This window comes from Falco punctatus, assembly GCF_963210335.1.
Source record: "Falco punctatus genome assembly, chromosome: 5".
NCBI lineage: Eukaryota > Metazoa > Chordata > Aves > Falconiformes > Falconidae > Falco > Falco punctatus.
This window is the reverse complement of record NC_137584.1, coordinates 71841162-71867024: the sequence shown is the minus strand read 5'-3', so window position 1 is coordinate 71867024 and position 25863 is coordinate 71841162. Positions and strand designations below refer to the sequence as shown.

At 41.1% G+C, this 25863-nt stretch overlaps 1 protein-coding gene across 2 annotated transcripts in view; it reads left to right on the top strand.

Annotated features, from left to right (window-relative positions):
• Nucleotides 1-25863, top strand: part of MSRA (methionine sulfoxide reductase A) — a 292183-nt gene that overhangs the window by 138299 nt on the left and 128021 nt on the right. The window contains exon 3 of one of the 2 annotated variants that reach the window (XM_080389197.1): nt 2106-2225. The exons of the other annotated variant lie outside the window; for it this stretch is intronic. Coding sequence (XP_080245323.1) covers nt 2106-2225 — 120 coding nt within the window. The remainder of the gene's footprint in view (nt 1-2105; nt 2226-25863) is intronic. 2 annotated transcript variants of the gene reach the window in all.

The following is a 25863-nucleotide window of genomic DNA, read 5'->3' as shown; positions in this document are numbered from 1 at the left end:
TGCTTACTTCTGAACTTTGTTACTATATGCCTGTTCAGTGTAAAAACCAAGAATTTGCACATCACCCATGTTAAAGTATTGTTCACGAGTGTTGCCCACATGCTTCACATCACTCAGATGTGCTGCGACAGGAATTTTGGCAGGATGCGTGTGGTACTTTTACAAGGAACTTACAGACGCACCTGCGTTTGCATGCTGTTTTACACGTGTGTATGAGAAATGTGGCCAAAAATATGCTTCTAAGCAAAAAATTAAAGACTCAGAAGCTGTGTCTAAACTATGTGTTCAAAGGCCACCTTAACAGTGCACCAAGGAGTGCTCCCAGCTCACGGCGCTAGGATCCCTCTCCTCTGTGACTGGACTCTTGGGGTGAGCCATGAGACACGGGCATGCGCTCTGCCCCTCATACATGCTTTGACTTCTGCGGGAAGAAAACCTGAGCGTCAGGGATTGCCAATATTCTTTAGTTACGCTCTTGATTTGGACAATGATGGGACCACAGCTGCCATTTGTACTGTGCGACATAGGCAGAGTGATGTGCAAAATACGCCTCACCCCATATCAATTGACTAGACCTGGGGGCATCATTACTGGAGAACATCTCAGGCTAAAATAGGTAAAATTGTGACATCAGGTACAGAAATACACTCTAGTTTAAATCACCCTTAGATAGGAGGTGTGCAAGTGCCTGCAAAATTTCTCAAATAAGAATTCTTGATTGCTGTCTACAAAACTGGGAGGGAAATTCAAGAAAGGTCCTACAGCAGTTTGCCACCAGCCTAATTTCACTGAGGAACCCAAGTAACAGCCGTAGCTGTCTCTGTAGTCAAGGGAGAACGACTGTGGTATGATCAGCAATTTATATCTTCTGTGGGCTGACTTGTCCTCAGGAGGTGCCTGCTTCTTCCCATGGCGTCCAGGAGCAGGTTAGGCTCCTAATTTATGTGGTTTGCTTGAGCACCTGAATTAGAAGGAGAAATCTGGGTCATTACTTCTGTAATTTTTGATGAATTCCAACTTTAATTTGAAATTAATCTCTGAAGTTTCCAAAAAAAAAAAAACCACCCACCTTTTTTGAGCCATCATAGTTGATAGAAGGGACTGCTTTGTTCTTCTAGTTGAAGCAACATTTCTTTATTTTTTTAACCTGTCATAACTGCGGCATCATCAGTAGAAAACCCATTGTGGATCATTGATTTCTAAGTGTATTTAGTATTTAGCTTATTTTTTACTGCCCTTTATTTCAAGTGTTTTAGCAAGGGAATAATAAAAGGGAGTATGTTATCACTGAAAGGGAAAATACATCGCCTATAATCAGGGATAAGCTAAACAATAGTAGAGTATACCTGACGTTTCAGCTTTAGAGAGTCCTCCAAATTGGAGCTAAATGTCGCTTAACTGTTTAAGCTATCAGAGAATTGTGAATGTTAGTCTTGTTTGTTCCTTCACCTCGCTTTCATACAATGTGCTTAATTCCTATTACCAGGAGTGTTTTGCTAAATTACACCTGTTGATGGTCAGATGTCCGTTGATAATTGGCCATGGGGGTGAATAACTACCAAAATTTTGTCTGAACATCAAATATCTGCATACATAAATCCTTAAACTAAAGCATTTTTCCTCCTGTATAGCATATAATTTAATCCATTATTACTGCCGCCTTTAAAGATTGCGTATGCCTGAAAGCAGAAAATTAAATAACTGTTTGCCATTAATACAAATTATTGTGTTTTGACAGCTTGCTAATCAATTAAAGTGAAAATGGTGCCTCACAAATAGTGCAATTGCCTTTCAAGTTTGTTTTTTTTTTTTTTTGATGTGCATGAAAATTCTCCTTGTTTGGGCCTTTGAACCCTTATAAGATTTGTCCTCTGTGGTATCTTGATATTAAGAAGCATAAATAAAGCTTTATTTGGGTTGTGGTCTGTTGCAGAATGGATTTCGTAGTATAGTTACCCTATGCATAATCTTAGGAAACATTTGACTATCATGTGCTGCCTATAGATGTTACTTCCACTATGGACTGTTAGCAATTAAGCTGCCAGTGAGTGATTTAGTATTGAGCAGAGTTTGACATAATGATTTGCATTTTATGCAATATTCAGGTATGGGCTGTTTCTGGGGAGCTGAGAGGACGTTTTGGAGACAGAAGGGAGTCTACTCCACTCAGGTGGGTTACGCAGGAGGGTATACTCCAAATCCTACCTACAAAGAAGTCTGTTCAGGTAAGTCTTCCTCTTTGGTTTTTAAGGAGTGTGAGTGGAATGCTGTTGGATTATGGGTGACAATGAAGAGTAAAAAGAGTGACTGCAGTGATTAGAGTGATTTGGTATTTAGTCAGCCTTGGTATTGGCCTTGCATCCTGAACTGTAATGAAATATATGGTATGCCCCTCCCATTGTTATCTCCAAATAATTAATGAATTAATGTATGTACAAATATTCTGAGAGGAAAAGGATACCTTCAGGAAATGAATTCTTTTTCAAATATGCCAATGTGTTCTTTAGAAAAAGCATGGGGTTTGATTTTACTTTTGCCCTGTACCTGAGTATGAACAAAAATCAGAAAGCACACATTCTTTCTTTTCCTTTCCATGTAACCAAGAGGTCATATAGAGAAGTCTAGTTTTCTCATTTGCGTTATTATTAATAATTCCTTAAATTTTTGTACAGTTCAGTGCACAGCATTCTATCATTTCTACATCAAACCCTTGCATTTATTTTTCATTGCACTCTTATACTAATCCTTCTACAGTACTAATAACGTGATCCAGTTTCTTTCTGTGATCTAAACCAGAGAACCACTGGCAGCCAACTGACTAATGTTGCTGTTGAAGCAAATTCCTGCTTTCCTATACTCCTTGGTGGGGGACACCTTGGAGGTTTTCTTTTCGTTTGTTCTCTTGCTAACGCTTTTTATGCCAAATGCTGAAGTTGATGCACTGTTGTAACTGACAGTAGGTCACGGGGATTTAATAAAAAGGGTGTAAAAAGTTCAGTGGCACAAACAATGGACACTTTAGCAACGGTGCAGAAGTGTAGCAAGACATCCAAAAAACCAGAAACCATCTGGAAATAGTAAAAAATGTGGAAAGAGGTGTTTTAAGGTGGTGTAGAGTAGAACAGGATAGACTATTTCAGTTGGAAGGGACCTACAAGGATCATCTAGTTCAACTACCTGACCAATTCAGGGCTGACCAAGAGTTCAAGCGTTTTATTAAGGGCATTGTCCAAATGCCTGTATTTTATAGACAATACTGTACTAATTGGAAATTGCCTTATACGTGCTAAAACCCCCATATAGATTAGGGATAATTTCTGTTGGGAACATGCAGCAGTAGGCATGCCCCTGAGTGCAGATGTTCAGTGTATATAAATGTAAGCTATAGAACAAAAATAAAAGGATAACATGCCTTTAGCATTAACTGATGGATAGATACCCAGAACTCCTGCATCGCATAGCAATGAGAAGCATCATCTATGGCAGGATCAGTGATGCCTGTCTTGTTTATCCAAATTATTCATTACTTCCGAATACTCTGCAGTCTTGTATTTTGTACTTTCATCATTTGCCTGCATTATCTGTAAGTTTTATATGCATATATGGTCCAAAAGCTATCTGGTAATTATTGTCCACTCTGTTTAATGGCCTGGGTATTAAATAATTAGATTATTTACGTAGGATAGGGATGTGCAGCACAACTTCTCTTTCCCAACAGAGTCACAGCTCCTGTACACTGAGGGTTGTTATGATGGACTGTTGAGTGTTTCCCCTAAGATACTGAGTGCTGGCTGTTGGCCAAGGGGAGATACAATCAGAGGAAAAGATGGTGTAGCCAGGAAAGTAGAAAAAATGTGCCATCCTTTCAATTCTGTGCAGTATAAGCTAGTTTTATATTTCAGAATAGCTCCATAGTATTGTGAGCTTTGCATTTGATTGAGATAAAAAAGCTTTTTGTAGCTACTTTATGTGCTGTATTTTATTAATAGTGAAAAAAAATGGTAATTAAATAATAAGAATGCTGGAATAAAGAAATGGGAAAAATCTTTGAAGTCTATTTTCGGATAGTTTTTTTAGTTAGATTTGTAGTGCAAAAACACAGCTGAGGTTATTTTTCTAGTGCTTGTTTTTATACACATTTGCATTATAGATGTTTATATGCCTCCAGATGCTGGACACTGAAGGATTTTTTTGCTCAGAGATAGCCAGAAGCATAAGCACATATTTCATAGCCTTGTCTGTGTGAACATAAATGGGATACGTATGTGCTGCATGCTTCTGTTCCTAGCTGTGTAGCTGAGCTGAGTTGGAGAATTTACTGATTTCTACATGCTATGGTTTTTCTACTTATCTTCCTCTAGCCCTGTATTATTCTGATCTTACTCTGATTATTATTTTTTTTGGCAGGTATTATTTTATCTTTAAACTTACTTTTGGGAAGTGTCTTTAAAGAGAGTTCCCAGTACCTCTGCATAGATATTGCTGTCTGACTGCTTCTAATTGCCATAGTTTTCACTAGGAAGAACAATTCTTTTGAAATAATAGACTTCACTTATGCACTGTGTGATCGCCACTTGCTTTTTCCTCTGTTCTGGCAGGATCATATCTATGGTAAACATTTAACAGTCATGTCCTCTAAATCTAGCTCTCGAAAGGACATCAGAGCCATCTAAACAGTCCAGCAAGTCTTTGAGCTTTGCTTTCAGCCCATGCTGAACTGTGCAGGAGAGTTATTTTAACCCAACACTTTTCTGGCACTCTACTCAGAAGAAAACAAGCAAAAGTTCTTTGGAGGAAACATTTAACACTTCTTCTAAAAGCACATTGTCAGCTAGGCCTCAGGCAAAATGGTGTGGATTTACTCTTTTCTCCATGCTAAGGTCACTCAAAACACATCAGATGATGGTGTTTTTTTGATTCGGTTGCCTAAATGTAGGATTTCATGCCATTTGAGATGTCTGGGAATATGCCACGTGCCACACTATAGTCACATCTGGCAGTTTTTTGTGGATGACCCAGCTGCCCTTGGACATCTCCAAAGTAACTGGATGCTTATATGTGAACAACTAATTAAAATCTAAGGTATCTATATGTACATTTACTATCCATGATTCTATTGGAGCTAAAGACACAGGCCATGCACTGTTAATTTATGTGCATATGCACTGCCTACATCTCATGGAGGCAGGGGAATGTGTGCCTGCTGAGGCATAAGATTTTCCAATCTCTTGTTCTTGGAGATTCTTGGATGCATGCACTGTTTTTGATCAGGTATCGATCATCTGATCCATACACATTATATATCATAGAACATAAAAATGTAGAATGGTTTGGGTTGGAAGGGATTTTTAAAGATCATCTGGTTCCACCCTCCCCCTGCTGTGGGCAAGGATGTCTTTCACTAGATCGAGTTCCTCAAAGCCTTCAACCTGACCTTGAATACTTCCAGTGCCACGACATCCACAAATTCTCTGGGCGGCCTGTTCCAGTTTCTGACCACCCTGACTGTAAAAAATTTCTTCCTTATATCTAATCTAAATCTACCCTCTTTCAGTGTAAAACCATTACCACTTCTTCTGTCACTACAGACCTTGGTAAAAAGTCCTTCTTCATCTTTCTAATGAGCCACTCTGTAGACTGAGGAGCTGCGGTAAGGTCTGCCCAGCGCCTTCTCTTCTCCAGATTGAACAGCAACTCTCTCAACCTTTCTTTGTAGGAGAGGTAGTCCAGTCTTTTGACCATTTTGGTGGCCCTCCTCTGGACTGGCTCAGACAGGCCCATGTCTCTCTTGTGCTGCAGACCCCAGAGCTGGATGCAGCGCTCCAGGTGGGGTCTCACAAGAGTAAAGTAGAGGCAGAGAATGGTGTCCCTCAGCCTGCTGGCCACGCTTGGTTTTATGCAGCCCAGGATACAGTTGGCTATCTATCTGGACTTCAAGCATACATTGCTTGCTCGTGTCTAGTTTTCCATCTGCCAGTATCTCCAAGTCCTTCCCTGCAGGGCTGCTCTCAGTCCATTTATCGCTCAGTCTGTATCGATACTGTTGACTGCCTTGACCCAGGTGCAGGACCTCACGCTTGGCCTCGGTGAACTTCATGAGGTTCATGTTGACCCACTTCTCAAGCCTGTCAGGGTCCCTCTGGGTGGTGCCCCTTCCCTCAAGCATACCAGCTGCACACTCAGCTCGTATTACCCGCAGACTTGATGAGGGTGTGCTCAATCCCACTGTCTGTGTCATTAATAAAGATATTGAACAGTCCTGGTGCCCATACAGAGCCCTGAGGGGCACCACTTGTTCCTGGTCTCTGTTTGCTCACTGAGCTGTGACTGCATCTCTTTGGGTGCAGCCATGTGGTCCCTTCCTCACCCATTGAACAGCCCATCCATCAAACCAATCTCTCTCCAGTTTAGAGATGAGGATGTTGTGTGGGACCGTGCCAAAGGCCTTATAGAAGCGAGAGACATCTTTTGCTCTTCCCTTACCCACCCCCACAGTCATTTCGTGATGGAAGGCCACCAGATTTGTCAGATGAGTTATCCATCAGCTTTCTGCTTGGAAAGCTGATCTTCCTTGCACTGCAAGACATAAAGTTCCTGCTTGCTGATGTACCAGCAGCCAAAAGGGACAGGAGTATGTTCTGTGTACAGTGCCTTATAGAGCCCACAAAGGATTTTGTCTTCTTGTGTATTTAGGATGTTCCATAGTGATCTTAAATAATTCTTTGTTTGGAGACCTCTGAGGACGACATTTCCTTAAATACAACTGATCTTACTGTATTGAGGAATTACTGAGATGGAGACTTGGACCCATTGATTGCAATTTAATATTCCGCTTCACTCTTTATACTATGTTTGTTAGTTCTGAGTAAGCATCTTCTATAGAAAACAAGAAAATGATGTTTCTTTTCTTCATGCTTTTAGTTGATTTTCTAGAAAGGAAGTGTTGTGTTGCTTCAAGTGAACACAGGCCTGTTTTCCACACCCGCGGTGTTGCAGTCTTCTGCCATCATCTTCATTGGATGGACTTCACCGGGAAGCAGAAGTGATCTGCAGCCCTCGTACTAAGCTGTGTGAGGGGACACCATTTCTCCTACAGCACCCAGGTGATGGCTGTCCTGTTACAACACTGTGTTGGTACCCCAGGAAAACTCAAGCTTCTAAGGGCAAGCCTCCAGCCTCCTACGCTTTGAACAGCAGCATGATTCACATCTCCACTGGGGCATGGGGAAAGTCACGATTCTACTTGAAGGGGTTAGATTGGTGTTACCCTGATCAGATGTGGGACAGGTCATTTGAAGATTCTCCTATCAGTTGGTGCGGTATTGCCCTGTTGAATTGATGTTTAGGAGATAATTGAGTTACTTTGAAGCTTATGAATACAGTGCTGGAAAATTAGTTTTACATTTTATGGTGACAACCATATAGATGAAAACCTGAAAAGGCGTTCTGGAGTGCGTGAAGGATTTTGAGCTATTTTCAGTGCTTTAGTCTAATACATAAATACACCATTTTTGGCCAGCATTAGACAACCCAGGATGTTCATTCAGTATGAAAAATCTTTTCATATTTTGCTTACAGATGTTCAGAACAATTCTGTTTATCTGTATATTCATAAGCTTTTTGAAATCTGCATAGCTCAAGTGGCACTGAAATCAGAAGGGAAAAACTCTGCTGTTGTTATTCATAAACTGGTTATGTACAATTACCATATAAAATATGCAGCTAACAATGATTTTCTTAAAAACAGGGCAGTTTCTAGGCTTATGGTTCAAGCTGTTAACATCTAAGCAGGTAATTTTATTTTGTTTTGAATTTTTTTCTTTGCTTACCTTCCGTGACTGTAAGGTAAGAAAAATAGATGAATATCCCTGTTTATTATCCAGCATTAGTTAGCGGGCTTAGTGAACACAGCCGTATATTTAGTTAGTTAAACCACTTTGTAATCTAGTCAATTCTCAGTACCTTTCTGAAGCGCCGTCTCTTGTACACAAATCACAATTCTTACTAATTAACAATGCAATATAAAACTATGCTACATGGACTTTGTTTCTGCTTCAAGTTGCATAAAACACTAGATTGTGAAGTTTTTTCACATTTCCTGTGCAGCAAACCCACATTTTTCTGAGGGATAGTGTTGTGTCTTGCATACCAATTAGTCTTCTGACTGATTCTTATATGTAGAGGTTCCAGTTCTTAAGAAGTCCAGGCTTCCAGAGCTCACCTGGAAGACTTCTAAATAACTGATGGAAGAGAGTGGAGAAAGGCAAAATAAATTTCTTGCTCTGTTACCTCCTATCCCTTTGGTCAGTTGATGATTTACAAAGTTAATTCCATCTCTACTTCATCTTAGTTACACTTGAAAGAGCGGGCGAGGCGACCAGTGAAGCCCACAGCAGGTTGGTGGTTGGCATGTCTGTGCTTTGAGCATGGAGATGCATGCAGGGGGGTTGGCTCCGTGACCTGGGGCTTATTTGACGTGCCCCTGCATAAACAGCGTGATCATGAACACCAACAACAGCAAATCTGACTAGCGTTTTTCGTGAGTTATTAGTAGCAGTGTAGACAAAATGTAATATGGGAGAATATTTCTTCAATCTCAGATTTCCCATTCCACACAAAATACAGCTGAATGTCCTGTGACAAGCGACCAGTACGTTGAGAACAGTGCCTTATATTACTTGAAAAGCCCTTCATTTAGACATCGCAACACTATTTCAGAGTGGGTCTGACTCTCCAAAATGTTTAATTGTATAATTAAACTGCAAATATTCCTTTCTCTTTCTGTAGCTTATAAAGGGATCTGAAGGTTTTCATGAACAGAAACTAAGTCCACAAGATTAAAGTTCCCAAGCAGTAATGAGAATGGCTCAGAACATTTTCTTTTATTATTAAATCGCTGTCAAGAGAATAGATTCCTGTTGTGCCTTTGTCTGTTCTTTTTTTTTTCTTGTAAGAACAGGATATAGGAATTTTAATGACTTATAGATTCTGTGAAGAATATCAGTGTTCACCGTGCCCTTGATCTGTACAACGTGCCTTGATACGATTGGCCAATCGCTCCACTTCTCCCTTTTTTTTTGCCTGGTCCACCTGTAAGGAAGGAAGGAAAGGTCATCCAATCAAAGTACAAAATACTGTATTGATCAAAGTTAATGTCATGTACTGTGGATATCAGTGTTTTGTATATTTTTTGTAGCAATTGAAGAACAAGGTTTTGTAGAAAATATATAATTTTCATTAACTAGGCCACAGTTAGAGTAAGTTGTGTCTGTAATCATGAGACTGTAGTCCTGGGATCCTCCTAGATGTGCAGACAAAACCTTGATATAACCCTAAACCCTATAATTTGTCCTCGATGCAATTCGAAAGTCATGAAATAAAATGGATGTACCGATTTTACTTCAAAAAAAATAATTTGGACAGGTGATAGCAGGTGCTGCTGCAACACAACAAGAATTATAACAGATGCACTGAATTTCAGTTACCTGCTATATTGCAGTTCTACCTAGAAAATTTTCTACGTTGACATTACTGACATGTTGTTTTTCAACAGAAGAGCTTCTTGTTGACCAAGAAAACTTCATTACACCTTAGCGTAGTAGGATATAGGAATGTATTCTGTAGATTCATAATTAAAAAAAAAAAAAGGAGAATAAATATTTTTACCAACCATTGTCTGAAAAACAAAAAACTCCCTGTCTGCAAGGGATGGCAGCTTCTCTGCTAAGGGGTTCTGCCACGTCTTTAATCAAGGTTAAGTTTATGTTTCCATTTCAGAAATTGACTTCTCAGGGTTAATATCTTGGCCTATTCAGGCTTTAAGAAATCCAGCTTATTATTTAGATACCTGATTGTGCCTTGTGGCAAATTTGAAATCCTAATAGCCTCACTGCTGTCCTCTGTTCCTTTTATCTATTTATCTCAGCATTGCCCATAATCACAGGCTTAGGTTGTAGTAGCAGTATAAATACTAAATATATTATTTATTAACAACTTTATTTGAATTGTATTCCACTGAGATGTCTTGTTTCCACCTTTTGTATCTCCTGTTTTTATTAAACATATATATAAGAAGAAAATGTGATAGCCCCAGAGGTGAAAGAGCCATTACAGAACAAGTCAAAGACAAAATCTTCTGACCTGGAGCCTACACTAAGTTCCCAAAGGACTTTCACTTTCAGAAGAGACTCTGTGCAGGATTAGGCTGTGATGTTCACTATGTCACTGTGCCTGATAACAGAAGATGCAGCAGGAAGCTGCGTCTCATGTTAGGCATGGGAACGTGATGTATTTGTGAAAAAGATTCTACTACCAAGGGGTTCACTGTTTGTTATGGCTAGTGGGGGAGTTTAATTTTTTTGTTTTGTTTTTTTTTTGTTTTGTTTTGTTTTGGTTTGGTTTTTTTTTTTTTTTTTTGTTTGGATATGGAGGTGCTTGAGAAGAAAAAAATACCCAACAACAAGGCCGGTCTACTCAGTCTACCAAATTGTCCTCCCAAAATTAGCAATTACTGCAGGTGGTAACATCATTGAGGTCACTTGTGGCTATTCCTGTCCATAAGACATAAGAACTATTCTTGGTATGCAATATTTGAAGTATCTTGCACAAACTGATATTGCAAGTCAAAAGAGGAAAACAACAAGCAAAAGAATGTCATGAGGAACAGAGATCAGAGATGGAAGAAACCAGGGAGAAGCTACAGCTATTGGGGGATCATTGCTCTGGAAGTAAAGTAGATAGTAGGTCAAATTTGAGTTTTCTCATTTGTTGTGGTGTGTTTTGTTATTTTGTTGCTCTTACTGCTTATTCCTCCAGATGAAATCTTTATTGTTTTAGTGACACGTGACTGAAATGCTGTGGGGCTAATGTGGATATTTCTGAGAATACATTTTTCCTGAAATTAGGAGAGTACTGAAATTACTGTGTGTAAACATAACCCACTTTGGCTTACTCCTTTTATGGAACAGGTTCCTATGCCGACATATAAAAGTTTGTAAACTGAGGACTGCCTCACCAAAATGATTAAGATTTTGCATGATTCTACAAGTGACCTCCATAGTTTCCATGTCTTGGATGAATGATGAAAATATCTAATTACAAGAGTTTAACTTTCTTCTTTTTGGTGAGCTCTGCCCAAGGCAGCTATTGTGTTTCAGTTTATAGTAAGCAAAATTATGATAGTCAAGTTCTCCTGTGTCTGACATTTTCAGCCTCACATATGTTTCTCTAGGTGAGGAGAATGTGGTACATGAGTAGGACAAGAATTTGGTCCGGTGAAAGGAGAGTCAGAGCCTTTGGGGTCCTTGTGGCTGTACTGCACTGTAGCAAGTTTCTGCATGTGACGTGAAGTAACAGCAGAGTGAAGGACACTTTGAGAAGGATTTTTGGAAAGCCAGAACTCAAGAGAGTTCACACAATTGCTCACGGATTTGCTGTGGGCTAGGCCTTGAGTACATCCATTGTAGCTGTATTCTTTTTAGAAGAGACAAAAATCTCTCAAATGCTTTGCTGCACTAAAAAAGGCAGAGATCGTAGAGCTAGGATAGGCTGTAAGTTACGATCAGGTCGCAATTTGGGTGTAAGAGAAGGAATGGGATGTCATCTGCAAATTTCTGTTTGAAGTGTCAAAACCTGTTGCTAGGTAGGCTCCATCACTTTGTGTTTGGATGCTGTTGGGTTGGATGCCCTAAGTATTGCTTTAATCACAGTAGTAAGCTATGAAGCCCAAGCTTCTTAGACTATTAACCAGTTTTCATTTGAATACCCAAAGTGATAGAAGATCTGCCATTTCCCTCAGTAGGAAACATCCCCACAGTAACAGGGTGCAACAGCCCTCATAACTGACTTGTAGAAGGAATCAGCTCTATCTGTTTAACGCTGCAGCAGAGGACTTTACCACCAGAGCCAAAGGCATAATCCACAAGCCACACAAGATACTTCTGACAAAAGATAACTGAGGTACATTTAATACATGGGCTCCTTCTGCTGTTTGTTCGTCGACTTCAAGATCCTTTTACAGAAATTGTGTCATCTCGTGTGGGATCCATCAGTTCCTACAGCACGGGCAAACAGGCTGGTTCACTGTACTTGATCCCAGGATCTGAGATTTGTTTAATGAAATGTGTTAGCCATAGCTTTTTATTTAAGCTATCTTGCTGGAAATTTCTGGGATATACAATCTTAAAAAGGAAGAAAATAAAGGGGAACTAGTCGACTAGTTGAAATATAACTGCTGTGTTGTTTCACACCAAGGGTGCGTTTAACATAACCATCTAGTTCAGTGAAAGTCAGCATGAGTTCTGTCTTCATATACCTCACAGTTGCCAGGTATTAGTGATTTAGTGTTTAAAAATCACTGATGACCTTTTCCATATTAATTTGTTTATCCATTTCTTTTATATGATTTCATTTCTGGTCTTCAGAAGTATGAGGGGAAATTGTGGTTTCATTAACCCTAGCGCTGAACTGGTGCAGGAAGTTTTTTGAAAGACAACTTGCTGTAGTTAAATGATATTTTGCTAAAGGTTCTTCCACGGCAGCTAGGTATCAATAAGTCTGGGAACGAAGTATTTATTCTGAGGCATAAGTAAAAAGAGCTTCATTTGCTTTGCTGACACTCCGCCTTAATAATGAGTATTCCATAGTGACTTGCTGTATCTCTGTACTGTCAGCAGAGCTCAGAGCCACAGGAAAGCTGGGAACAAGATAATGGGAAAAACCAAACAGTAGATCCGTCATAGGAGATTTGAAAATATCTTTTTTTTCTTTCTTTCTTTTTCTTTTGAACGGTTACTGCTGTGAAACACTTCTGTAGTACATCTTTTGAGGCTTTCACTTTGGCACCAGGAAGATTTTACTTCATGGTTGTGTGTCAGATGGCATCAGCCTCCCTGGCCTCATGCACGATGCTACTGGCAGGAGGTGTTTTTTCTTACCCCATAGCTGCTGTGGTTCATCTACACTGGACTCACATTGTATGTGAACTGTCACCACCAAAAGTATTAAGAGCATATCTCATTTCCACATCAATGAGATCTCTTCAGCCTGTTGATATGGACAAAGTGTCCAGTCTGAGATTTCTGGCCTTGAGCTGTACTTCAATAGGAGGAGAAGCTGCCTGCCTCAGATAGAGTCCACTTGGAGCTGCAGACACTCTTAAAAAAATCAGCAGGGTAAAGTCTCCTGAAAGAATGCTTCCTCTTTGGCTTCTAAAGAATCTTCTGTGTTACCAGCAGAAGTGACATCCCTAGAAGGGTCGTCGTGGCTACGCACAGGCTGTATCTCTAGCAGTAAACTGAACAGGGCACAGATTTGAGTGTGGGTATGCGATGAGTTGTACCACTGATTGCTTTGGTAGTCCCTGACATGGTCGTAGCCAGGCCAGTAGCCTATCCTGGACAATTCCTAGGTACAGCTGATGGTTAATATGGTACGGATGCGCAAACCCAGTATGTGGTGTGGATGCACAAACCCTGTCTGAAGGATCAAAAATTCAGTTGCAAGGTGAGTTCTGTTGTGAACTTGGGCATGCAGCCTAGGCCTGTTGTAGTTACTAGTGGATGTTTTGCACTGAGGAACTCGGTGGACTCTTTTGAACTCTTGTTTTTGATCTTTGTTGAGGTGTATTTTCTATACTGACATTCACAACCAGCCCTTTAAACCCGGTGAATCCTAGGAGTGCTCTGGCTGGGAAGATGCAAGATGGAATTACCAGCTTTGCCTCCTTGCCTCTGCATGTGGTTCGTGCCTGAAGACATTTCTGTACCTATTACTGAGCGCAAAAATATATCGTGGCAGTGCTTGCATACACATGTGCTCGCAGTGCTAGCACACAGATCAAATCTGCCTGGGAAAAAAACCAACCCCGACATGTGGCTAACCTTATTTTTTGTCTGCTAGTTCCCCACTTGGTTTTATCCAGTGTTTATTCAGTGAAGCGATTCAATTAGAAACTATTTTTATTTTCTTTCCAAGGAGTGAAAAATGTTAATTGTAGTGAAATGCCTTCAAGTGATTCTGTTCTAATGTCACATTTCCATAAAGTCTATACGGTTTGCTTTCTGCTAAAATAATACAGAAGAATAGAACAAAAATACTAAAAAAGTGTCACTAATGTTTTGAATGCTAGACTTGGCATGGGCTATTACCTGGCCTGGTAAAGCACAGGAGAAAAATAGGGAAGGTCCTTTCCTCCCAAAGCACACCGTGTTAAGACTACGAGAAAAGAGAACAGATTGCTGCAGACAGCTGGAGAAATCAAAAGAAACTATAAAAGAATTTTAATTAATATGATAAGCCATCATCTCAGTGTACTAGTACGTACGTGCCGCTGCCTGTTTCTGAGCAGAAAGTGAGTGAATGGGAAGCAGTTTCAGTGACACAGTCCTTGGGTTCCCAGGCTGTTCCTGGGTTTTAAACTGGAGCATGGTGCAGACTGTGGTCGTCCTTCTTCTCAGGAATCTTGTCAGCCATGGAGCACGCCTGTTCCCGAGGTCTAGAGCATTTGGTAGCACCCACTGTAGCGCCACGGGGGCAGGTAGGGAGAAGAGGGCTTCTGTCACCAGAAGCGTGAGGTCTGCTGGCTGAGCCTGCATGGTGTCCTGGTGAGGATGTGCCTTTGGCTGTTGTTAGGCCGTAGCATCCCAATCTGAAGAAGTCAAAGGAACAAGCATACCTTTCATGGGTGATACACATTTGTGTTCAGGGGATGGTGGTCTGCCCGCGTTCAGGTCAAAAACTTCTCAGGGGCAACAAGATGGAGATGGCAGGAATCCGTCAGTGCAGGCAGGAGGCTGCTGGGGGCAGGGAGTAGTTATGCACATTGGGCAAGTCACGGTGCTCTGGGGAGTTGTTTGGGGAGAAAGGCTTCATGGCCAGTGGGCATTGTTGAGCTTTTCATGGTGTTGTCATAACACTTCTGCCTCCCCTGTTGTGCCTGCTTTCCGCTTCTGTCCTTCCAGAGGTGGAGGAAATGGAGATCCTCTCAGGTACTCACAGAGACTCTGAGTTTGACCAGTGCTGGGCTCCCCAGTTCCAGAGAGACTGGGAGCTGCTGGGGAGGGGCCAGCAGAGGTGACCAAGCTGATGAGGGGCTGGAGCATCTCCCTGGTGAGGAAAGGCTGCGGGAGCTGGGGCTGTTCAGCCTGGGCAGGAGAAGGCTGAGAGGGGACCTGAGCGATGCACACAGGTACCTTAAGGGCCAGTGTCAGGGGGCCGGGGCCGGGCTCTTGTCAGCGGTGCCCAGCGACAGGACAAGGGGTAACGGGCACAAACTGCAGCACAGGGAGCTCCGTGGGGAGAGCAGGAAAAACTTCTTTCCCTTGAGGGTGCCGGAGCACGGGGACAGGCTGCCCAGAGAGGCTGCGCAGTCTCCTTCTCTGGGGACGTCCAGAGCCCGCCTGGATGTGATCCTGTGCAGCTGCTGTAGGAGAGCCTGCCTGAGCAGGGTGGGCTGGGTGGTCCCAGGGGTCCCTCCAATCCCAACCATTCTGTGATGCTGAGATTCTGTGATATCCATACATCACATTGGTACAGGGAACCGTAGCAATTGTTTTATCTTGCTTCTCTACAAGCAGAGTAACCATTGTGTTCAGCCCAGGAGCCAGCTAAACAGCAGAAAAGTGCATTGAGGCTAAAACATGCATTACAGCTGGCAGCTTGACTAAGATGCATCTTCTTAATTATAAAGGTTAGAAGAGATTACAAAATTAGGTAAAATTTGACATCACTGCAAAGGTTTAGATTAGGATTTGCTTATTTTTCTAAAATATGTTCATTGTAGCCATGAGTTATCCACCTTGATGATATGAAAGAATACTTTCTTCCTCAAAAGGAGGCTGGTTTAAGGGAGGCTCTACGCCCGTGTTGTTAAGGAGGTCATAATTTTTTCTGGCCATACCTTTCCTTCATTTATCGTGGAAAGGTGACAGGTACTATGTACTAAACGGAAAGTTTGCAGTATCATCAACTACCATGATTACACATTGTTTACTTCTTTTTTTCCCTCCCCTCTCCCTCTCTTTTTCCCCCTTTTCATTTTGGTGTTATAATTATAGTGGTTTAGATTTTCTGGAAAGGATACAGGGTTTAATCATGTCATTATGTGTGCTGAATGCTGTAAAGATTCTTTGTTCCAACTCAGTTGGAACACCATTATAATACCCTTATCATCTATTAAGAAAGTAATGAATTGGGCCAAATTGATCCTAAACATAATTCTGCTGAGGTAATGGTGTTACATCAGGAAGAAATTTGTCTCAGTCTGTTAATACGATGGTGAGAAGGAAAAGTGGTTACCGGGTAGCAAACAAGTGTTGGAAAAAGAAGTTCCACTCGTTGTTTAGGCCCTGGTTGGGCAATGTTTTGAAGCTACAAAGCATTGCAAGAGCACAAAATATTGTTGTTATTATTTTCTGAATGGACAGTGTATGGTGAGGAAAATGGTCAGGATTCTGTATCATTCTTCTCCTTTCAGTTTTTGGCAGCACACTTTTCTTCAGCAGAACTGACTCCAGATCATTGGTAGGTGTAGATGGGACCATTATTTTTCACCGCTTCATTTATTTTGTTTTAACAAATGGCTTCATTTTATTTCTTGCCTCATTCCTCTCTGTTCAGGGGCAGTTTAGCTCTTCTGCAGGTGTTCAAAGCTGTTCAAAGACAGGAGTAACGTGTAACGAGTTCTCCACGCACAATGCAATCTCCCAGTCTGCCTTTGTAATACATTCAGAAGTCTTAAAGTGAAACTCAAATTAAATGAAAAAATATAGATTGGGATCTGGTGACCTTAGTCTGTGGGCTGAATTTAGGCACCTAGCTTGAAAGTATGAATTGCATGAATTAAGTAGGTCAGATTTTGGATGGGGCAGGGACCTCTTCTTCCTGCTTCTTCTGAAGCTGGACCAGCATGTGATCTGATCCAGAACGGAAATGCAGTAGGTACAGAAGCAAACAAAATGAGATTCTTGCACAGGAAAAAGCAGAGGTCCCAGATTTGGCTTCCAACAGTGTATCAGGCGTGACACTGTTATAAAGCTTATAAAAAAAGATGTTAACGATGACAATAGGTTCCAAGACCTTGCCCTTCTTTCCCTGTTTCTCCTCACTGCCCCAGATTGCCTTAGTTAGTAGAAGGAAATAAGCTTCCCATATGGCTTTATGGTATCCAAAGAAGAGCAACAGGGCCGGGAGAGGGTCTGGAGCACAAGTCCTATGAGGAGCGACTGATGGAACTGGGGGGGTCAGCCTGGAGAAAAGGAGGTGCACGGGGGGACCTGATCGCTCCCTACAGCTGCCTGGGAGGGGGCTGCAGCCAGGGGGGTCAGTCTCTGCTCCCAGGTCACAAGTGACGGGACAAGAGGAAATGGCCTCAGGTTTTGTCAGGGAGGTTTAGATCAGAGATTAGGAAAAATGTCTTCACCAAACGGGTGGTCAAGCATGACACAGGCTGCCCAGGGAGGTGGTGGAGTCACCACCCCTGGAGGGATTTAAAAGATGTGTAGATGTGGTCCTTAGGGACGTGGGTTAGTGGTGGGCTTGGCAGCGCTGGGTTAACAATTGGGCTTGATGATCTTAATGATCTTTTCCAACCTAAATGATTCTGTGATTCTATAATCTTCCATTTGTGGCTACACAGTGGCTTTATCAGAACGTAACGAATGTGCTTCCCCAGCATATCCTGTAGCCTGGTAGTTGGGATGCTCTCAAGAGATGCTTGTCTCTTATTTTGAGAGGGGTTTGGGATCTGGACATCAAGCTTCCTGAGCAGGTGTTTGAACCGAAGGCTATCACACCAAAGGTGGGCAGTAGTTTGGTACCAGCTCCCACTGTTTCAGATCAAATTAACTGGGAAGAGCAAAATATTCTTCCTGGTCTTTCCCAGAGATTTGCATGCTCTGAACCTAACTGAAATCTCTAGTGATTAGCAGTATCTTTTATATGGCAGTGGGGATTTAAAGAACTTTGCATAATAAAGAGAATTATTTCTGAAGCCTGCTTGAAGGATGACTGTTTCAGGCAGCTGTGGAAAATAAAATAATTAATTAAAAAAGGACAAAATTTGCAGCAAAACTGCATTTGTTGCTAGTGCTCTTGTAATAGGCAGTTTTGATCTTCTGCTAAAGGTGCAGAAATAGTGTCACAACAGATACAGCAGGTGAATTCTGCAGACCAACCGAGTATAAAGCCAAGTGGCTTACTGTATATTCATCTGTTTACTGCCTTCGATTCTTCTCTTAATTCCTTTATTTTCAACATGATAATTAACTTTTCTCCATGCAGACTCATTGTTACCATGAAATAGAATTTGTCTACACATGATAGACTCGTATAACGTGTGAGGGCACAATTCATCACAACAATTGAGCTATGAGCAGGGATATCAGTTTCTTTTTGCCTCCTTTATTCTCAGCTTTCTGTGTTTGAATTGTTAAACAGGAGCTCTGCTGCACTGTCAAAGAGTATCTCACACAAGCTGTTGCCATAGTGTTGCACCTAGATATGAATTCTTTTTATACCACTGGAATGACAAGTGATTATTTATTTGTACTTAGGCCTATTTACTAGCTCTTAATTAGAAGAAAGGCCCAGAGTTTGAGGAATGACTTAGCTCTTAGAACTACTGCTCCCATTGTATCTGATAAAGGTCAGATAAAACTTTTTCAGATAACTTTTTTCAAAAACCTGTGAATCAGAGAATGGTTTGGGTTGGAAGGGACCTTGAAGACCACCTAGTTCCACCCCCCCTGCCATGGGCAGGGACACCATGTGAGAAAATAACTCCATCTTTTCTCGCCTTTTCAAAGAATCCCCAAACTACCACTGTAGTTGTCACACCAGCAACACAGCCTCCCTCTCCTCTTTTGAAACCCCTCCAAGCAATGAAGCTTCTCGCTGAATGCAGTAGCGGAAGATCTTCCCATTTAATTACACTTGCACTGAAAACGGGTACCAGCAGTTTCTCTCCTGCAGCATCTTGGTGTCTTGGTTGGTGCGTGCTTTGTTCCCTTTTGTTGCTCTTGCCTGTCACTCCCTCAGGAGTGGTTTTAATGCCGGACTTTGCCTGGCAGCTCTTTGGAGCAGAACGTATTGCAAAACGAAGGAGGAGTGCCTCAGCTGGGCTGTTACCTTGAGACTCAGCTGATTTCTTTCTATTCCTGGCTCCAAGGCTGACTTGGATGACCCTCAGCTCTTCCTGCCTATTGTCCTCATTTATAAAAAAGGAGATACATCATCTCACCTTATAAAGCGCTTTGAAATCCACAGCTATGTGGATTTTTCTGGTAGTGAGTGTTGGGGGAATGGATAGGTAACAAAGGGAAATCTAAAGTCTTCTTTTATCTCCTGTAGGCATAGAGAATTTCAACTGGTGTATTTAGGTATTTATGTATCTACATTGTTTCATTCAGCTGAAAATAAACTATGTATCTGAGCATTTTACATTAAACATAATTTTTAATCACCATTGCAAAATTCTGATTCCTTTCTAGTCCTGTAGGATGCAGAAGTAGATACGGTAGGGTGTCATATACAATCTTCTTGGGGCACTTTATAATTGTCCAGATTTTACAACATGTGATAATATGTGCTATGTGTGATGTCTCCCCCCCCAAACCTGCGCTGTATATTTCATGAAAACGTTACATTTCATTGAAATTTTCAGACAGAGATTTTTACAGTTCTGCAGAACGTGACTTGGCAGCTTCATTCGTACTTGCATATATTACGGAAATACACTAAATTGGTTGGAGTTGCTGTTTTCATTTATAATGAAGTTGCTGACAAAAAGATCTGCCCCTAAAACTTTTGTGATTTTGACATCTTAAAGATAACAAAAATTTACTGGCAAAGGTAATACTTTTTTGTTCCCCAGTGGATAGACTGTACCCTGTTGTCTTCTTTATTTGAAGACCACCTATGAAGATTGAGTTTTAAAAAATCTTTCTCCTGAAGAAATGTTCTATAAAACACTAATTCTCCTATGAAGGTTTTTATTCCCCCCGAAGTATTTAAAACACTTTTTCTGTATCTCCTTAATTGAATGCAGCAGCATTTCAGTGCTACAAGCCAAGGTAAATCTTATTTCATTGTAAAACTACTACCTTGACACAACCAAATTAATAATAATAAAAAAAACCTTGGGGAAAAGAAAATCCTGAAGCCCGAAATGACTGCTTATGCAGGGATAGTGTTAGTGGTTGTGCCATTCCCTTTTTAAATAATTCCTCTGTAATTGGTAACCCAATGTAATGGGTAAGTGAACATATTTCACAGCAGCAGCTGTTGGATGTTCAATGACTGGAAAATACAGTGATGGTTAAGTGTATGGAGTACTCATCCCATCACTAAGAGTAAGTTAATCATATACAATTCACTGAACAGTAGAGTTGCATTTGCAGAGCAGTGGGCTGCCTTTTAATTGTTGTAGGTCTTTTTCAGTATCTTGCAGTATCTTTTGTCTCAGCTGTAGCAGTTTTAGTTGCATCCCTAAAACTGTCAGTCTTCCTTATTTTTGCAAGGGCCTAACAATTCCTCCTTCACAATGTAGCATAAATTGGACCAGATGCTGCCTCAATAGAACAGTCTGCCCATCTCAGAGGCATTAAGCCCAAAATTATTTAGAAAATTGAAGCCTTTAACATACTCTGGATTAATGTGATTAAGTAGAGCTTGCTTTAATTCATAGCCATCTATTCCTTTATTAATAGCCATTTCATCAACAGGAGCAGCACATATGGGTACAAGATGACTGAAAGTTAAATTGATTGCTGTAAGCCTGTAAGAAAAGCATTTAATGTTTCAATAATAACTGATGCAAGACTTCACTGTGGGGCATTTTAGATAGATTTAGCCCAGTTTATAGACACAGTATTTATTAACATCTTTTAATTTTTAATATAAGCTTGCTAAATGAGAGTCTTTTTTATTATTTTTAATCCCTTCTTTAAGTCTGCATCTGATATATAAGATCAGTGCATTTATAAAGGGAGAGTCTCTCATGTGAATGATAACAGCTGGTCTAGGGCATAGTGGAGTCAGGACTTGTGTCAGGCTGAGGAAAAGATAAAGTCTAAGAGGTTAATTTTATATGAGTGTATATACCCATGCATCCTCCAACGACACACATTTCTGATCCTATAATCATTATAGCTACTGGAAGAGTATATGCTAGCTCTGGTATGGCCGATGGTACAGGGAATCCATCACTCACAGGCCTGAGCTCCGTTTTTGGGGAGGGTTCAGGTGGTCCTTATTTCCCGACTCTGTAATTACATATGTGCCAATGTGTACATATACACGTGTATAGGGAGAGGAGAGAGACACTGACACTGTGACCCAGTGCCATGGGGAAGGCCATTCCAACAATTTACAGTTGAAGAGATCTGTTCCCAGTACCTGGCAATGTTCCCTGGTGTTGTTTATTTTGCTAGTATAGCCATAGTCTTAAATTCTGCTAAAAGTAATTACAGTGCCCAAATTTCTTTGCATGTTCAAACTGCACTGCCTCATCCAGAATAAATCTAAAGTGGAGAATGAAGAGAGCTAGCTATAATCCATTGCCATAATTATTGTCAAGGTGTAGAATCAGAGAAATGCTGGTTGGAAGGGCCATGTGGAATTCTTTACTGCAAACTCAACTGAAGCAGACCATCCTCCACACTCACTCAGGTCATCAGTCACTTTGTCTAGGTAAGTCAGGAAAATCTCCCAAGGATGGAGGTTACAGAAGCGCACAGGGTAGTGTGCTCCGCCGCAGCACTGTCCTCCTGGTGACAAACGTTCTCCTCATGTCCAATTTGAACCTTCCAGGTTGCAGCTTATGGCCGTTGCCACTTGCTATACTATCACTGCTGAAGAAAGATGGCTTTGTTTACATCTTTGCTGTAAGTTCCCATAAAATATTTTAGGTTGGAATTAGCTTTCCCTTTGACAGACTCAGCTGCCTGCAGGCCATGCGTGGAGGCCCCTCGCCATCTCGGTAGCTTTCTGTGGACCTGCTTCATTTCTCAACACCCTTGAACTGGCCAACAATCTGGCCACCTTTGCGCAGAAAAAAAAATGCCAAAATGCAAACATCAGTGTCATCTTGTGTGTAATGACAGTTTTATGCAGTTGGTCATTAAAGGGACCACCAAATAACCACACCTTCAGGCTGTGGCACGCCTCTGCAGTTCAGCCCTGTTCGCACACCGCAGCTCAGGTGGCAGCAGTACCCTGTGCCATAGGCAAGCAGCAGGCAGCGGGAAGGTGCAGTCGATGTACGAGGCCTTGGCAGTGGCAGAATTCACTAAATACTCTTAGCTGATCCCAGGGGAAGGCAATGCACTTTCCTGCAGATAGTGAGAGGTGAAGAGGGAAGAGCAGGATGCATTAATTGTCCGTGTTTTACGGAGGAGTATCTGCTCCCAGTCCTTCATCTCCAGTGTGGACCACACAAGCCAGGTGCAGAGTACAGGGCCATCATGTCCTCACTGCAGGGGAGTCTGTGCGTCAGTGGAAGGCAAAAATGGAAGAAAGACAGAGAATACCTCTGGCTAGTTACATAGAGGGACGTGGGGGATATTACTTCTGTGCAGTTGAAGCTCCAAATTGTGCGAGTTGACTATAGTAATTGTTTTAATGAGAGCTGCAAACTGTTATGGGTGCTGAGTGTTACAATAGTGATGTTCTCAGTAAGGCTTGTGAAGGAAAGGAATGATGGACAAAGCCACACGTTCATGGGTTCTGGTGCTGTGGGTGATCACCATGAGCATCCCTGCTGGCCTCCTGCATCTGCAGACCATAGAACTTAGCACAGAAGCTTGGATTAAATATATCTTAAGAAGATAAATAATGTCAAGCGTTCATCCCTCAAGGTTAAGAAAGTGCATTTTTATTATAGGTTGAATTTACGTAACCTCAGCTGTTAGCCACAGGATCTTCCTGGGCCTCTTTCTCTTAGCAAGGCTGGAGCTTATCTCAGTATGAGGAAAAAACATCTCCAAGGAATGGTGTCTGTGAGGAAGAAATTTGTGCCCCTCATTTTGCCAGATTTGATGTTATTAAATTCAAATAGATCTCACAGTAGTAGGTTCTGTACAATAAACATAAATGTGAGCACAATGATTCACATTATTTGAATATATTGCTTCCTTGAGTTTTGTTTTGTTTTTTAGTAGATTAACAATTACTTTTTTCTTCTCATTATCTTCCAAGTACTTTCGGGCATCCAAATTGGGCTTTTTGGATGAATTAATGTCAAGGAATACTGGTTCCGCTTGAATTAAAATCCTGTCGTTGCTTTTCTTAAATGCTCCCATTTAAATGGGCATTTTAGAAAGGATACAACTGACTTGTAATTTAAAACTCCTGATTTGTGAGTGGTTGAATAGAAATAATGGGTAGTCAAATACAATGAATGTTCATTAGATTTAAGCAGGAGGTAAACGCTTTCACTGGTCTGAATTGAAGTATAACATCTATATTTTAGCAAAAACATTTTTTATTGTGCGTAAGTAGCAGTATAAACAGGACACTGTTTACTGGAGTCAATTTAAATTAATTTTATCAGTGGCTGAAATAAAGGTTGCTCTTACTGGCCTATTACAGCATAATTAATCATGGGTAATAATTCATTTTACGTGACTTCTTGAGGTTAAGCATTGGGACAGCCATTCATTAAAATTGGGGTGAAAATTAATAATGTCTAAAAGGTTTGCCACAAAAAAAAGTGAAATATCTGTAAAGATTTATTAAAGGCTAATGATTGATCTACTCGCCTTTATTTTTTAAACTGATCTCAAATATGGGTCATGCAGCTGTAGAAATATATTCCTGGCGTTTGATCTGTTTCCAGTGGTTAATGGTCTTTGTGAAACCTATGACACTATGTAGCATATTTTTCATGGTGTCCTTATGAAGATGCTTGTCATCACTAAGTGGGGCTTTATGCTCAGGCTGAGATTCTAGCCATGAAGGATTCCACTTAACGTAATCAGAAATGAGATATTCTAACATGCTCGTGTAGCCCCAGATGACGCCAGCCATAGAACAAGCCACTGCTTCTCATTGCAGGAACAAGCCACTGCTTCTCATTGCAGGGACCTTCACGAGGATGGTGGGGCTGAAGGAGCTGTTAATTCTTTCCAGCAGTTCCAACGGGTAGCAGGGCCGTCTCTCATTCTGTATTTATACAGCACCTTGCACAGTGAGGTGGCAGCTACCATTTGTCATACAATGTCCAGGTATTATAATAACAAAATAAGGCAGGAAAGGCAGGAGTTACTATTTCCTAGCAGAAAGACAACCCGTTGCTCTATTGACCACTCAGCAGGGTCCCCAGGAGGAGCTGTGGTTGCAAGGGAACCCTTGCTAGTGTCGCTGGGTTTATCTTCAAGATTCAGGAAAATAAAAGGTTTTCCTCAGTGTGCCTCAGCACCAGCTACTGTTAATGGAGAACAATTTATGGTTCCCTTGGGGTGGATGAAGAGGTGCCTTGAGCCAGCTGAGGGGCATTGCCCCAACAGCTGATGACTGACTTAGTCTTCACGGTGTCCTGGCTACCAGGCTGTAGGCTATGACATCATTAGTCAAAATGCTTTGTGGTGTCAAAGGCTGGACCAGGTAGGTACAAGAGCTGTATCGTTTCTGCTCATCAGAGGGATTCTTTGGGAGGCAGGGAATACAGGTGCGTAGCTTAGACTGCAGCCACATTTCCAGAGGCTAGGCTGTTTTCAGTGAGCTCTGCAGTGTCCTGGCATTCTTTGCCAGTTCAGTCTTTGTGCTCAAACTCAGCTGATTATCGTAGTTTTAAGTTTTTTTAAAATATCCTTTTTAATCAAACAGCCGAATAACTTTTTCACTTTTTCTTATTTGAAGTCCCCTTTCTTGCTCTTCACGGACACTCGTACCGCACACCAAACTGTACATCTCTGATTTACCTGTCTCTGACCTTACTGTGATTTTTAATATTTATTATACTGGGCAAATTTTTAGCCCCCTCCCTCAATACTCTTTCAGGAGTATCACTTTAAGAAGGGCAATAGCTATAGTTTATATTTAAAAGAAATGGTAGGATTTCAGAAGCTCTTAAAGGGAAGGTTTTGCCAAGGCACTGTAAATGAAATAATGAAATACAATTTTAATGCTTTTAACATGAAGATTTTTTTTCCTGGTACTTAAGGGACATCTCTGCAGGCCCCCTGTCATATCTTTAGTCTGCTTTCCTTTTGGAACGTGCTCCGTTTTGTCGCTGGGCCCAGTCACTGGTCTTTTATCGTGCTACACGCAATGTTTACTTACTTTTCCCCCAACATTATCATAGCTGTGTTCTAGATATATAAATTATCAAAAATCTGTCTTTAAGCTCTTACACACTTACATAGTTTGTTTCTTTTAAAGACTGTCACAAAAAATAGGTTGCTTGGGCATTTTTAGAACTTTCTAGAATTCTTTTCTTAGTTTTGGTGGACCAAGAAATGTTTGTCTAGTATAAATTAATTCTGAATTTTCATCCTAGTTCTCTTCTTGCTGGAAGCCCTTTGAATGTCTGTCATTGTGAGTTCTCTGCTCTGGTGCTGCCTCGATGTCTGTGAGAGGTCCCTGGCGAAACCAGGGTGCTCGTACTACGCTCGGCATATTTGGTTTTGGGAAATCGTGGGGGAACTAATGATCCCAATCATATTTATGTGTATTATATAAGTGTCAGGTTATTTTAATAAAAATTAGATATAAAAAAGAAGCTTTCAGAGGACAAATATAGAAAACTTCTCCTTTTTTCTGCATTCTAGCCTACAGTTCTCAGGTATTGATATGTATGGTTTTCTTATAAGCACAGTGTTGGTGTCCAAATTCAGAAAGAGTGAGAACTGGCATATTTCAGAAATC